The sequence below is a fragment of the Arachis stenosperma genome, chromosome 8 (genome assembly GCF_014773155.1).
Source record: "Arachis stenosperma cultivar V10309 chromosome 8, arast.V10309.gnm1.PFL2, whole genome shotgun sequence".
NCBI lineage: Eukaryota > Viridiplantae > Streptophyta > Magnoliopsida > Fabales > Fabaceae > Arachis > Arachis stenosperma.
The window spans coordinates 31,448,803-31,463,543 of record NC_080384.1 but is presented as its reverse complement, the minus strand read 5'-3'; the positions used below and the strand labels follow the sequence as shown (position 1 = coordinate 31,463,543).

Below are 14,741 nucleotides of genomic sequence, written 5' to 3'. Positions count from 1 at the left end.
TGAGACTGTTATATAAATGGGTTTTACCAAAGTATTGACAATCATCTATTGTAGGACAATGCTAATACCCCTTATTATTGATCTAAAAGTTGAATGTTGAATAAAGCCCAGATTATGGTTGCGATGGGGTTTTGGTGGGTTCTATAGGCCCATCTAATCCGAATTATTCCCTAATAGTTGGTGCCTACGGAGGGACTCATTCAATAGTTAGAATAGACTGGTGGAATTAGTTCGAATTTATGGTGAAATTAGAATCAAACCAATTAAATTGTAATTAGTTTGATTTGGTTTAAATTTACATTGTTTTTTGTGTATGTACTCGAAGCAAACCAAATCGATTATGAACGAATTGGTTCGGTTTGGGTAATTGGATACTCGATAAAACAGAAATTGATAAAAAAACAAAATTTTTATCTTAAAAATTCTGTAAGTACAATAAACATGTAAAACCAATAGAAATAATCTAAACATGTTAAACACCAAATATATTAAAAAACACATTAAAATACAAATATATTAAACACCAAACACATTAAAATCCAAATATGTTAAACACCAAACACGTTAAAAACTAAATACAAAAGTGTAATAGAGAGAAATTCAAAATCATTAAAAGACATATATATTTTTTAATTTTTTTATTTAATTAATATATGGTCGGGTCCACGGATTGGTTCGAGTTTCGCACTCACACAATCGTTATCCAAACCAATTACCAGAGAGAGCCATTGATTTGGTTCGAATCGGACTCGATTATCCGTTGATTCCATAATTAATTTAATTAGTTCGATTCGGATTCGTACGGGTAATCGAATACTCTCTATCCGTGCTCACCCCTAATTTAAAATTGGACCCATTCAATTAATACCAAGATTATAATTGGACGTTTTAGCCCCTTCTAATCAACCCCACCCCCAAAAAACCAAAAAGAAAAAAACAAAAGATTAAAGTTATAATTTATATAAAGTGGTTTTAATAAAAACTGGTTTATACGAAAATACGAAATAGTTTGGTTAAAATTTTTTTAACACCCTTACCTACTACGGAGTAAAAAACACTCAACATAGGACTGTTTTAAGCTCGACTAGGAATGTTTATGAGAAATAATCATGCGAGTACTGAGTAGTCATTATCCAAAGGCGTCAAAAGTGTGAGCTTCAAGACAACTACTAACTCAAATTAAAGTTCATTTTGACTACGATACTGATGGTCAAAGATCAATTTAACACCCGTATAAGATTGAGAAATTAATTTAATAATAATAATAATAATAATAATAATAATAATAATAATAATAATAATAATAAGCCCAAGAAGAACTTGCTTTGTTTCCAGATAATTCAAATAATAAGACACTATATTTGAACAAGAAAAGTCTCAATTAAGCTTTGAGATATAATATCAATATTTGATGTGTAGAAAACAATGGTTGCGTGTGTTGGGCATCGACTAAATCAATAATCGCCAATAGAGTAGAGAGTAGTAGCTAGTAGTTATAATTTCTGCTGCAACAATTCAATTTTCAAATGAACTACAATAACGCACCACATATGACACAGACAGGACTTAACTTTTTCACACAAGTCGACTAAAGAAACATTCAATTCGATGAAATTCATAATAATCATTTGGCTTTAATTTGAGCCTGAAAATTCTGTTGTGGATAAAAATGAAATTCAATTCAAATTTGTTGAGGCAACGATTGAGTCGGGTTAAAGGTGTTTAACTCTCAGATGAATCTTCAATCTTCCAAGCAACCACACTTTTACTTACACCACAAGTTACTCTTAAATTCTGTATGTATATACACTTCCCAAGTAGAAACGTCCAAGTCTTCAAATATTTTTAATTAATTTACTTGGCATCTTCATCATGAAGCAAATTTTCCCACAAGAATAAAAGAGCGGCTCCGTTACTGGAATGTTGTGAAAAACCATGATTAATATAAATACTTAATTTCTAATTTTATAACAAAGTTAAGAAAATGCATGACATGTTATTATGTGACATATGTAATAGGAGATTGAATAGAACTAATATATATTAAAAGATACATTCTACCCTTTTATTTATTGAATATATAATTAAAATATATTTGAGATTATCTTTAAGATAATAAGCATTTTACAATCTAATTAATATGTTTTGGCTTCGATTCTTATAAATTTACGTTTTTTTTAAAATTTGTATAATAAAATATATTTTAAAAACATATATATATAATTCAAGTCTATATATGAGAAATTTTTGTATAAAAAATAAAGAATAAATTAATAAATTAATTAAAACGATCAGAAGTCTAATTCCAAAATTAAATTAATTGATTTTAAAAAGAAAAAAAACTCACATTCCAATAAAATTTGAAATCTAAATTAGTAATCGAATCAATAAAATAAAAAAATTTATGAAAAACTATCATAAATCAGTAATTTTATTAAAATCTAATCAATATTTATTTAATTATAAAAAATGTATAATTTTATATTATTAGATATAATTTTATACTATTAAAAATATTAACAATGACTAATAGTTACAAATTATAAAATGAATAATTCTCCACATACAAACTTTTTTTTATACAAGTCTTTACGAGTCATTTATATTAACGTGCTTCAAACCGTTACTGCACGTTTTCACTGCACGTTCTTCTTCTTCTTACTGCATGTTCTTCTTCCTCTTCCTCTTCTTCTTCTTCTTTTATTTCGTTTTTTGCCTTCTCTTTCTCCTTCTTCATTTACGTGCTTTTTTCTTTGTTTTTTTTTTGTTATTTTTTATTTCCATTATTTTTTGACATCAAACTCTGAAATCATTTTTGAAGAAGAAAAAGCAGCAGAAGATGAGGAAGAGAAAGAGAAAGAGTTCTGAATTATGCATAAGGTGTACTTCAATAAATTTTTGGTGTATTTCTTAAATTTTTTAGGTGTATTTCTGTAATCGTTTGGTGTATTTCTGAAGTTTCATTATCTTAAAATTTGGCAAAAAACTCGTTTTCATGGAGGAAGAAGAAGAAGAGTCGTTCATAATGCATGGTGAGTAGCGCGCTTTAGAAACAGGAAGTGATTGAATAACGTGCATTTATTTACAATGTGGGAGTGTAATACGTGTGTTTTTGTTAGGCTTGTGCCAATTTGTAAGACTTATAAACTAAAAAGACTTATATGTGTAGCAAACCTCTTATAAAATATCCTGAAACTTAACATTACTGATTAATTATAATCTAGAAGACACTAAATTATAAAAAAAAGTTTTAGCATTCTAGCAATGATTAATTGATGATGATCATCTTGGGTGTCTAGTTAACAAATAGAGTTGAATACAAGGAGAATTATTCCAAGCCTTTGAATGAAACCTAAGAATATCTGTTGCCTTTTGTTTCAAATAAGAAGCACAATCTGCTTGCATCACCATGCATAGCTTTGACACAGCACCAACCCTCAGCATCTCTTGAACCACCTCATTCGTAGCTGAAAACTTTGAAATCAGCCATAACACATGAAGGGCTCCATCATCTGTCGCTGCCGATACCCTCAGCGTCCTCTTCGAAACAACAGCGATTCCCGCCGGGTGCTTCAAGAACTCTTCTCTCCCTTCTGCACACGAGCACAGTTGACCCAACATCTTGAATATAAGCTCCGTTAGGTTCTTCTCCGTTGGTTTATCCATGGACAGTTCGATGAGTTCGCCAACTGCACCGGATTCCACGATCTTCGTTCTGTTTCTTCCTAAGGGGCATGTTTCTATGAGCACGTGTAACGCGGATTTCAGGGCATTTTGGGGAATTGATGATGATGATGATTTGCTTAGTCTCGTCATGGTGCTCACGATTTGTTTGAAGAACTCGTGGTTTAAGCTTCCCAAGAGCGTTGAATCGGTGATTTCGATGGTCAGCTTTAGAATTTGCATTGCTTCGTTAACCATGTTAAGGTCATTGTCGATTATTGGGAGTTGAAGAATCCAAGTCAACGATTTGATGAAGTCCAAGGTTTCACCTACCAGGGGCTTCATGTTTGTGCCGCCGCCGCCGCCAGTTGGCGAGGATGACGATGATGATGATGATGAAGTGCTCCTCCATAGTAAGCGAAGAATTCTCAGAGCTTCTTCAACGCCGCTGGTTTCGCCTAATTATTCAGACATTACAATATCAGAATGAACTCAAATGAAACTGGTAGAAAGATGCTGTTGTTCTTAGAAATATAATTTTTTATGTATTTTTTAATATTAATTTAAAATTTTAAAAAAAATATTATAATCATATTATGTATATATTAAAATATATATTAAAAATGAGTTAAATAATATATGTATTTATTTATTCATAATATATGATAACTGATTTTATTGTACAAATAATATTTAGACTTTGTTAGGTAGACAATGATTTTTGTGAATAATGTGAATATAGGTTCTAAAATTGATTCAATAAAGTAAAAACACACTACACTTTTAAATTATTCATCTAAATCTTAATATTAAGATACATCCAATATATATATTATTCACATTGTTTAGTATTTTCATTATCTACTTATACTTTTCCATAACATTTTTGTATTAAAATATGGTATTTGAATTTTTATGGCTTATTACAAATACCAAAATAAATGGTTTGATAGTACCTTGTTTGAAAGTGGTGGTGATGAATTGTACCATGGCCTTGGGTACTGGTTGTTGAGCCATGAAGTTGCGGTTCCTCTGGCTCTGAGTGGCTAGATCATGCATCTTGTTCAATGAGGTTTGAAAGGTGCGAGGAGCATCAAGATCTGTGAGGAGTTTGTGAAGTTGGGAGTTGTCGAGAGGGGACCTGGGGGTGGTAATCCGATCGACGCCGTTGGATTGGTTGGCTGAACACCAGCCTTGGATAAACCTCCGGAGGGTGTGGTTTGGAGTCAAGAAATGAGGGTCCGTCGGCAATGGTTGCTTTGTAACGGGACACATACAATCCTTCTTATTAGATTTCTGCTGCAGCCATTCTTCTATGCTTTCTCTGTCGTATGTTATCCCTGTTACGGTTGTCACCGGATCCTTCATTATCTCAAGCGAGATGGGACACAGTAACAACTCAGGAACTTTGATTTCCGCCATTCTTGATTCAGATTATTAGGAATACACGTAAAGCATGACGAAGATATGTTTCTCGAATGAAGAGAGAAACAAAGAAAATATGTCTTTGCTTACTTGGGTAAGAGAAAGTGGCTATTATATATAAATATATCAATTAAGGTATTATTAAAAACGATTATGCTATGTGTATACTAAAATCAGTAATTAAAGTTAACTATCATTATAAAATATATATTAAAATATAAATATATATTAAAAATAAATTAAACTATTTTGGTGATTGATTTTAATAATTAATTTTGATATACGAATAATATTTTTGTATTACAAATATATATAATTTTATGTATATATCTATTATATAAAATAAAAAATTGATAAAGTAAAAATAAAAATGTGTGTTTTAGTACTTTGATTTAATGGTAAAAAAGTTTTGGTGCATAAATATACTTCTTAAAATACTATTTAATTATCACGTATAATTACCAAAAGAATTAGATTTTCATCATAACAAAATAATTTTATATGAATAACTAATTTTTGCATTATCATATTAACCAAATAATTAAAATCTACTACTTAAATAAATAATTATGTAAATTATTTTATTATTTATAAACTTAAATTCAAGGTTTCTTAATTAAAATTTTAAATACTTACCAATTAAATTAACTTTATATTATATGCATTCAATAAATAAAAAATAAATTAATAAATACTTTAATGAATATTAATACACTAATGACATATAATATAAATATATACATGCATGTATTGGCAACGTAACAGAAGAAATTTCTAGAAAGTAACCATAATAAAAAATATAAAAATATTATTCTTATATTAAAATTAACTATTAAAATCAATTACCAATATATTTATATATAAATATAATTTATATTTATATTTTAATAATATTAATAACTAATTTTAGTGTATATATAATATAATTCTAAAAAATAATAATAAAATCTGCAAATATTTTAGATCTTCAGTCTTAATGAATATTCTTTATCAAATAACACTAGTTAATTTTTGAATAAAAGAAGAAAGAAATCACAAATAAATTTTCATTCTGTAGAATGAATCTCTTTTATTAAGAAGAAAATTTATTTATTAATTTCAATAAAACAAAAAAGTAAATAGAAATATATAATGGAAAGAAAATTGATTCACACTATAAAATAAATAAGCATGTGATAAATATAATAAATCGTAGTTATTACCACTTTACGAGTCATAAAGGCTCAAAGTTTGTCAACGGTGTGTTGTTTGGTCAAACATAACTACTACCGCAGTTTGAAGTGCGTATCTAGATGCATGAATTTCTAGATGCACACTGCACTCTCTGCCACATGTCATGATATTAGTGGTCACCTATCTAAGACGACGGCTGCTACCGCACCTGATGCATGTATTGCGTTGGATAGAATTATTTGCATATGCTATAGTCCACAAATGTATATTTAATACATGTTATTTTTGTTTTGGAGTATGGAGAGTATTGTTTTTTGACTTTGATTTCATCCTCGATAGTCTAAAAATTTTTTCAGTCAAGCTTAACATACTTTATTTATAAATAAAAACAAATATCTATGGACATTTTTAAGATATGCATTAACTATATTATTTAAAATCATAATTTTTATATAGAAAAATACAAGTGAACAATAGAAATATTAAACAATGTAAACAATAGATATATCGGATGTTCATTTTACTAGTGTACAGATGTTTATTTTAATATTAAAATTTAGAAGGTTAATTTAGAGATGTAATGTATTTTTATTTGATTGGTGGTTGTTCATATTGTTCAACAAAGTCATTATCCCCCTACCATTCCCCTTTCTATATATCCCTTAATAAGCACTAGGGTCGATATAGATTGTGAAGAGTTTGGCTACTGTGCAGAAGAACTTAAATTTAAGTTTTGTTGTCAATTTGTCATTATGTAGGGAAAAATCTATTTATTTAGATTATCTGTTAACTTTCGAAAACACAAAAGAAACAGAGCAAGCAAAACAAACTAAGTTTCAAACTAAATGATGCTCAAGTAGCTATGAATACTCAATAATGAGTATTTTTTAAAATGAAAAGGTTATTTGTAATAATTTATAATGGAGGAGACATATTCTTACACTAATATAAGTCAAATTCAATTCTTACGCAAAATTAACTGTTAAATTGAAAGTTTATCACTAATATAATATAATTTTAATTTGTTGAATAAAAGATATCATATATACATTAAAAAATAACTACTAAATTACTCAAGGATAAAGCTAGAGCTTTTACTTAGAAGAGCCTTGCATGAAAAATATAATTTGAGAAGAGAAAAAAAAAATTAGGGAAGCTAAACTATAAAATAAAAAATTTTTTATATAAAAATATTCAGTTTAGGAAGACCATTTCCCTCTTCCCATATAACATGTTTTGTGTCTAAAATTAGTCATATATATATATATATATATATATATATATATATATATATTATATATATATATATTAATTCACATATTTTTTTAACAAAATAATTGATCACTAAAATAATTAAATTTTTTATAGTCAAAATAATCAAATTTATTTACAATAATACAAAAATATTTTTATAAAATATTAAATATATTTCTATGTACAATAATAAATTAATAATTAATTTTTGGCGTACACAAATATAATTGATATATGCAGAAGTAAACTATTTAATCATAATGTTAACGTTGATTATTTTTACAAGATTCTGAAAGTGTAACATAAGCTCAATAAATCTTAGAACGGTGCAAGAGAACCCTTCCCCTTCATAAATTTAGTTTGTCTAATAATTGTATTGGGTCACTTTAATAGATTAACTAAATTTTAAAGTCTTTACTTGCTAATGAGTGTTTTTGATGGTCAATTATTCAAAAATACGATTTTTTATGGAAAAAAATTGAAATCTTTTATAATATTAAATAAATTTAATTTTAATATTATGACAGTGTAAAATATTTTATATAGTCGTCTAATTATATCTGTTTTTTGGATAATCATTTATACAATCAATATAAAAAGTTTTTTTTTTAACGTAATTAAATACATGTGTAAAATTATTTTATACTAAGAGTGCGTGTATCAAAATTAAATTCAATATTAAATATACGAGTTTCATATAAAACTTTTATTTTTAGATCCTTAACAACCATCCGTAAGACATTCCTTAGGGAAATCCTTAATTATGTACTATTCCCATGCAATAGCAAGAATAACATTTGTAATTTCAAAAATTTTATGTAACAACAATAATATATAATTGCAGCATATATACAGTAATATTACTATTGAAATGTAATCAAAATTGTCTCATTCCCCCCCCCCCCCCCCCTCTTATGTGTATTTTGGAATACATTTCTTTAATTAGATGTGTATTATGTTACTAAACTAATAGATCAGTGCAAAGAACAAACGGTTGTCGAGATTTAAAATTGGTGTGCAGAATTTTCAAAGATGTCTACTGTATGTGATGTTGATGAGTTTGAATTCAAACTTTGGATAGAAAAATAGGACATATTTTCTTTATCCATTCCCTAGCTAGATATGATAGTCAAAAAGAATTCTTGGACGCGAATATGATATTCGGTGAACTGTGTTAAATCTAAACAATAGATAAATATTTAAGATTTACATATATATATAGGTGTAGACTGTGATGGCTTGGGAAAAGCTATGACTATGGTGGCTAAGAGTGATAAACCTGTAATAACATGACACGTGGTGGTTTGACTCTCCCAAGAAAGTTTGGAAAAATAGTAACTTTCATAATCAGGTCAGTAATTGTTAGATGTTGGTAATCGGTTTTTTCTTGTCTTTTTGGTTTTTGGCTTTGAACTAACAAGCTGGTCCTTACCGAAATAGATCGGGTTTCAACCGGAACTGAGAAAACTTACCCAATCCCAACCCAATTTCTCTACTGAACTACCATGGATCTGCTCCACCTTCTTTGTCGAACTTTCCTCTACACTTGCTACAAGAATATATCTGGCCATTTTCATCCCACCACGGCTGATGCACCTGGATCCGACCTAGTCCGTCTCAGCAGAAGGTGCTGCTGCACGTATCTATGCTACTTGTCGCCACCGCTTGATCCCTGGTGCGCACTCGAGTTTTCTGGCTTTGTTGGTGTTTTTGACCGTCGCTGCGCTGACAAGGTGCTCAAGCCTCCTCGCTGCCACCCTCGAGCTTTATTTGCAGCGCTTGGTATTCTCTTCAAATGAAAAGCTTTGCTGTCTCCATCATTCATATGCTTCACGTGCTTGATATCCTTGAAAAATGGAGATGCTGCTGCTAAAGTGATTAAGCCCACAAGATTCGATACCGAAACCACGTAGCCTTCTTCCACTACACGCTGATTTTCTCTAGCAATGTCAACCGCACATCTCGTCCATTTCCGGTGGTTGCTTGCCACGCCCTCAATCGCCGACAAGCCATTTCACTAAATGACATTTATATCCCTTGGCACATCACTTATTTACACTATTAGCCATGCGGTAACGAACCAAAATTTACCGTAGTTAGCAAATTAATACAAGGCTTAAAGACAATATACCACACTCTAGTCTCCAGCTGTCAGTTTCTCATTTGTTGGTCAACCTATAGCCACCACTAGCCACCAAAATCATAGCCACCAGAGACACCACCATATATATATGATATGATACGATATATATTTTATTTAAAAAAAATATTCATGTAAGTATTGAATTGAGTATAATTCATTTAAATATTTCATGATCATACAAAATTATTTTCTGCCATTAAAATTCCATAATTCGTAATTAGATATTGATAAGCATATTGTTGACTTTTTTTTTTCTTTTTTGAGGGAAAAATTCTCTCTCTCTCACTCTTTTTGTTTTGTAGCATGGGATCTTAATTAATTAAATCTCACATCATATTTTTGTTTTTGACACACAAATCTCACATCATATTAATGATAAAGAAGAGTAAGCAGTTATTGGGGGTCTTTCTAATTGGGCTCAGTGGCTAAGAAAATAATTCGAAGAAGGTATCATTAAAAAAAAAAAGACTGAAAGTGGTTTAATTGAATGAATGATTATCCATATGATATGTAACATAGAAATGTTGTATGCAGATTCAGTAGTGTTATATGTCACATATTCACACTGATTTATTAGTTTCAATTTAATGGTTGTTACTTCTAGATAACTGATGTAACTATTATAAAATGACCTGCTGGCATGACTTGTTAGTTCATTGTACTATGCACTCTTGTAAATTCAACAAGCATGCATGCTTAAATCACACTCATTATTTTTCTCATACTTAAAAATCACAAGTGAGTAGTACATAGATAGATGATTGTTTTTTTACATTGTAATAATCAACATTAGCAGAAACATATGCTCTAATAACACATTTGTAGTCTTCTGCTATTCAGTGAAATGTTAATGCAAACCATTAAGGTTGTTGTCACACAGGGGACCCTCATCAGTTCCATTAAAATATTCTTCTACTAATTAGTGAAATGCAACAATATTATATTATTAACAAAATAGAGAGATCACATTACCTAGGAAGCAAGTAAACCAGAGTTAGTTAACCAAAACAGAATTGGTTATAACAGGTGTAAAAAGTAGTTATAGAAGCAACTGATTTTCCCTCTCTTTTAGATAGCAAGGTACCTTATTTACCTATATATATAAGAGAGACTTGTAAAATACATGATAACAAGATATTCAATACAAGATACACATTTCTGCAATCATTCTTTACTCTTAGCTTTCTGGTTTAGTGTGATCTTCATGCTTCTGTGTTCCATTCTATCAGATACCTTAAAGTCTCAAAATTCTTAATCTATATTGTTAGAAAGAGTAAGAGAGGGCAATATAGAAAAAGAAGTCGTGTGTATTCAAGTTATATAAAATGATATAATATAGAAATGTATTTATAGGTGCTAAAAGAATCAAAATAATAAAGACGTAATATCCCATAATAAATATTTAGATATGCTAAATAATTCTAACATCAACTTATTTAAAACAACGAAATAAAAAAATGCATAAATCGATAGACCGGATACAGATGGAACTGTCGGAAGGAAGCACAGACGGAACTGATGCAGGAGCATCTATTAGGTTAGTAGAAATATTATTTAAAGTAGTAAAGTTTAGTTATGTTATTATAATATGCATATGAATTAGTCCCACATCGCCTAAAACTCAAAGGCTTTCCCTCTCCTACTAGTATAAATATGTATATGCACCCCTTTTATTTAAGAGTTTAAGTTGATTTGAATATAAAATAAGTTATGTGCTTAATTTTCTCTAGACTCTTTGAGAGTAAGAGGTGCATACTTGGCGCCAACTAAGGTGAGTTCTTGGCTACTTTCACCATAGTGGGGTTATTAATCTCGCCAAGATTGGTGGCCCAAGCAACGTTCCGGCGTCAGTTCGGTATCAGAGCAAGGTCGGTCCTCGACTAATTCCAATAAAATTTTATTTGGTTCGTGGGTATGGTCTTTAGTACGGTTTTCTCGCTGTTGGTATGAGTCGTCATCAGTACAGATTTCTGTTGCAAAATTTCGGGTAATATCATTCTTTTCTCTTCTTTTTGGAGCTATTTCTGTTGGTGATTATCTTCGTTCATTTCTATCATTATCATCATTGTGCATCCTCATCATCATCACAACATCAACATCCAAGCATCAGCCTCATTGCATAGTAGTAAAAGATGGCTCCGAAGCGTAGAACTATTCAAAAAATTGAAGTGGAGGAATTACGCCGTCAAGTTAAGAAGTTGTAAGAGCAACTTGCAAAATATGAAGCTGCTCAACATAATCATAGAAACCAAACTAAAGACAGTCCTTCTAACGAAGAGGATAATGCAAATCCATTTCATTATTATACTTCATCTGAAGATTTATCCACACGAAGAGCACGACACAATAAGAATCACAAAGCTAATAAAGATTTAGGAATCAAAATTGATATTCTCGAGTTTGAAAGGAGACTCCAACCTGATGATTTCATCAACTGGTTTTGCACAGTGAAAAAAGTATTCGAGTTAAAAGACATTCCAGATGACAAGCGTGTGAAACTTGTGGCAATCAAGTTAAAGAAGCACGCATCAGTATGGTGGGAGAATCTCAAGCGTCAGCGAGAAAGAGAAGGACGGAACAAGATCAAGACATGGGATAAAATACGTCGTGAACTAAGGAAAAAGTTTCTTGCAGAGCACTACAGGCAAGAAGTTTTCATCAAATTTCACAATTTGAAACAAAAATCATTGACCGTGGAGGAATACACTGTAGAGTTTGAAGAGCTTCTTATGAAATGTGACATTCAAGAGCTTGAAGAACAAACTGTTGCTCGCTACCTGGAAGGGGTTAATGAGGACATTGCAAACATTGTTCAACTACAACCATTTTGGATGTTGGATGATGTTACAAGACTAGCGTTGAAGGTTGAAAGGAAAATAACACAGAAGAAGAGCAATCGCTTCTCAAAAGAGAGGGGGATGGTTAATCTTCCAAAGTAGAAATGGACTCCTCAACAATCCTCTAAGGTAAGTCCTTTAAAAAGTTCACAAGCCAATAAGGAGCACAACTCTTCTCGCTCTACTGAATCCAACAGAAGGTGTTTCAAATGCCAAGAATTTGGGCATATTGCTGCTGATTGTCTAAATCAAAGAGTTATCAGTCTAATTGAAGAAGAAAACTATGAAGAGCCAAGTGAAGAGCTCGAGAAGGAGGATGCTATTGACTATGATGCTGATGAGGAGGTTCCAGCGGATTGTGGTGAAGCTTTGGTGGTTCTCCGTATTTTGAATATTGCCATGCTAACTGAAGATGAAGGATGGCTCCACCATAACATTTTCCACACAAGGTGCACTGCCTAAGGAAAGGTGTGCAAGGTCATCATTGACTCCGGAAGTTGTGAGAATGTTGTTGCGACTTATATGGTGGAGAAGCTAAAGATTCCAACTGAGGAACATCCTCACCCTTATAAGTTGCAGTGGTTGAGAAAAGGGAATGAGGTCAAAGTGACAAGGCGATGTTGCATTCAATTCTCAATTGAGAGTGAATATACAGACGATGTATGGTGTGATGTCATCCCAATGGATGCATGTCACTTGTTGCTAGGACGTCCGTGGCAATATGATCGTTGTGCTGTCCACGACGGATTCAAGAATACGTATTCCTTCTTCAAGGATGGAGTGAAGATTGTATTGACTCCATTAAGACATGATGAGTACGAGAAGCAAGTTGAGCCATCCTTAATCACAAGGTCAGACCTTAACAAAACTCATCGAAAGTTCAACTTCATGTGTTTTTTACTGATTTATGAAGAGAACAAAGAGACTTTGTTTGTGCATGAGGATGTCAAGCTTTTGATTGAAGAATTTTTTGATGTGGTCTTTGAGAAGATCCCTAACGGATTACCACCAATGCGAGATATTCAACATGCCATTGATTTTGTCCCTGGTTCGGTGATCCCAAACAAGCCAACATATCGTATGAGTCCTAAGGAGCATGACGAGTTGCAATGCTAAGTAAAACATCTCCTAGACAAAGGCCTAGTTAGAGAAAGTGATAGCCCTTGCGCTGTTCTTACTCTGCTAGTTCCAAAGAAAGATGGTTTGTGGCGTATGTGCATTGATAGTCGTGTTGTAAATAAGATTACCATCAAGTACAGGTTCTCTATTCTCCGACTTGATGATCTACTGGATCAATTACATGGTGTTGTTATCTTCTCTAAGATTGATTTAAGAAGTGGCTATCATCAAATTCGTATGAGGCCTAGTGATGAACGGAAGAAAACTTTCAAGACACGAGATGGATTGTACGAATGGACGGTTATGTCATTTGGCTCTCTTATGCACCAAGCACCTTTATGCGCTTGATCGACCAGGTATTCTGATCCTTCATTGGGAAGTTTGTTGTTGTTTACTTTGATGACATCTTAATATATAGTAAGGATCATGATGAACATTTAGTCCACCTACGTCAAGTATTTGCAGTACTTCGAGAGCAAAAATTATATGCTAATCTCAAGAAGTGTGACTTCTTGACGAATAGAGTAATATTTTGGGATATGTTGTGTCAAGTCAAGGCATTGAGGTGGATCATAGCAAAATCGATGCTATTGTTAATTGGCCTACTCCAAAGACGTTGCATGATATAACGAGCTTTCATGGATTAGCCTCGTTCTATCGGCGATTCATCAAGAATTTTAGCTCCATTGCTACTCCACTTACTGAATGTCTTAAGCATGACACCTTTACATGGAATGCTAAGGCGCAACAAAGTTTTGAGGCATTGAAGGAAAGGATTTCTACGGCTCCTGTACTTGCACTTCCAAACTTTGATTCCAAGTTTGAGGTCGATTGTGACGCTTCAAATGTTGGCATTGGTGCTGTACTTTCTCAAGAAGGTTGACTAATTGATTTCTTCAGTGAAAAGCTTAATGACGCTAAAATGAAGTATTCCACTTATGACAAGGAGTTTTATGCAATTTGTAACACCCTTACTATCAGAATGTCACGCTTCCGACTACGTCACTTTGATAGCTCGAGAATTACGACGACTTTTACAATATTTAATACTAAAATATGAGCCTGTTTAAAACTTAAATCGTATAACTGCTCAGAAGACTTTTTCTTTTAATAAGTAACATACATCC

At 31.6% G+C, this 14,741-nt stretch overlaps 1 protein-coding gene across 1 annotated transcript; it reads right to left on the bottom strand.

The window, feature by feature from the left end:
- Positions 1 to 3,235: 3,235 nt before the first annotated feature.
- LOC130943459 (E3 ubiquitin-protein ligase PUB23-like) lies at positions 3,236 to 5,200 on the bottom strand. The gene is made up of 2 exons (XM_057871343.1): positions 4,620 to 5,200; positions 3,236 to 4,121 (listed from the first exon to the last, which is right to left on the bottom strand). The coding sequence occupies exons 1-2, from the start codon at positions 5,083 to 5,085 to the stop codon at positions 3,283 to 3,285; spliced, it is 1,305 nt and encodes a 434-aa protein (XP_057727326.1). The 5' UTR covers positions 5,086 to 5,200; the 3' UTR covers positions 3,236 to 3,282.
- Between the last annotated feature and the right edge of the window lie 9,541 nt (positions 5,201 to 14,741).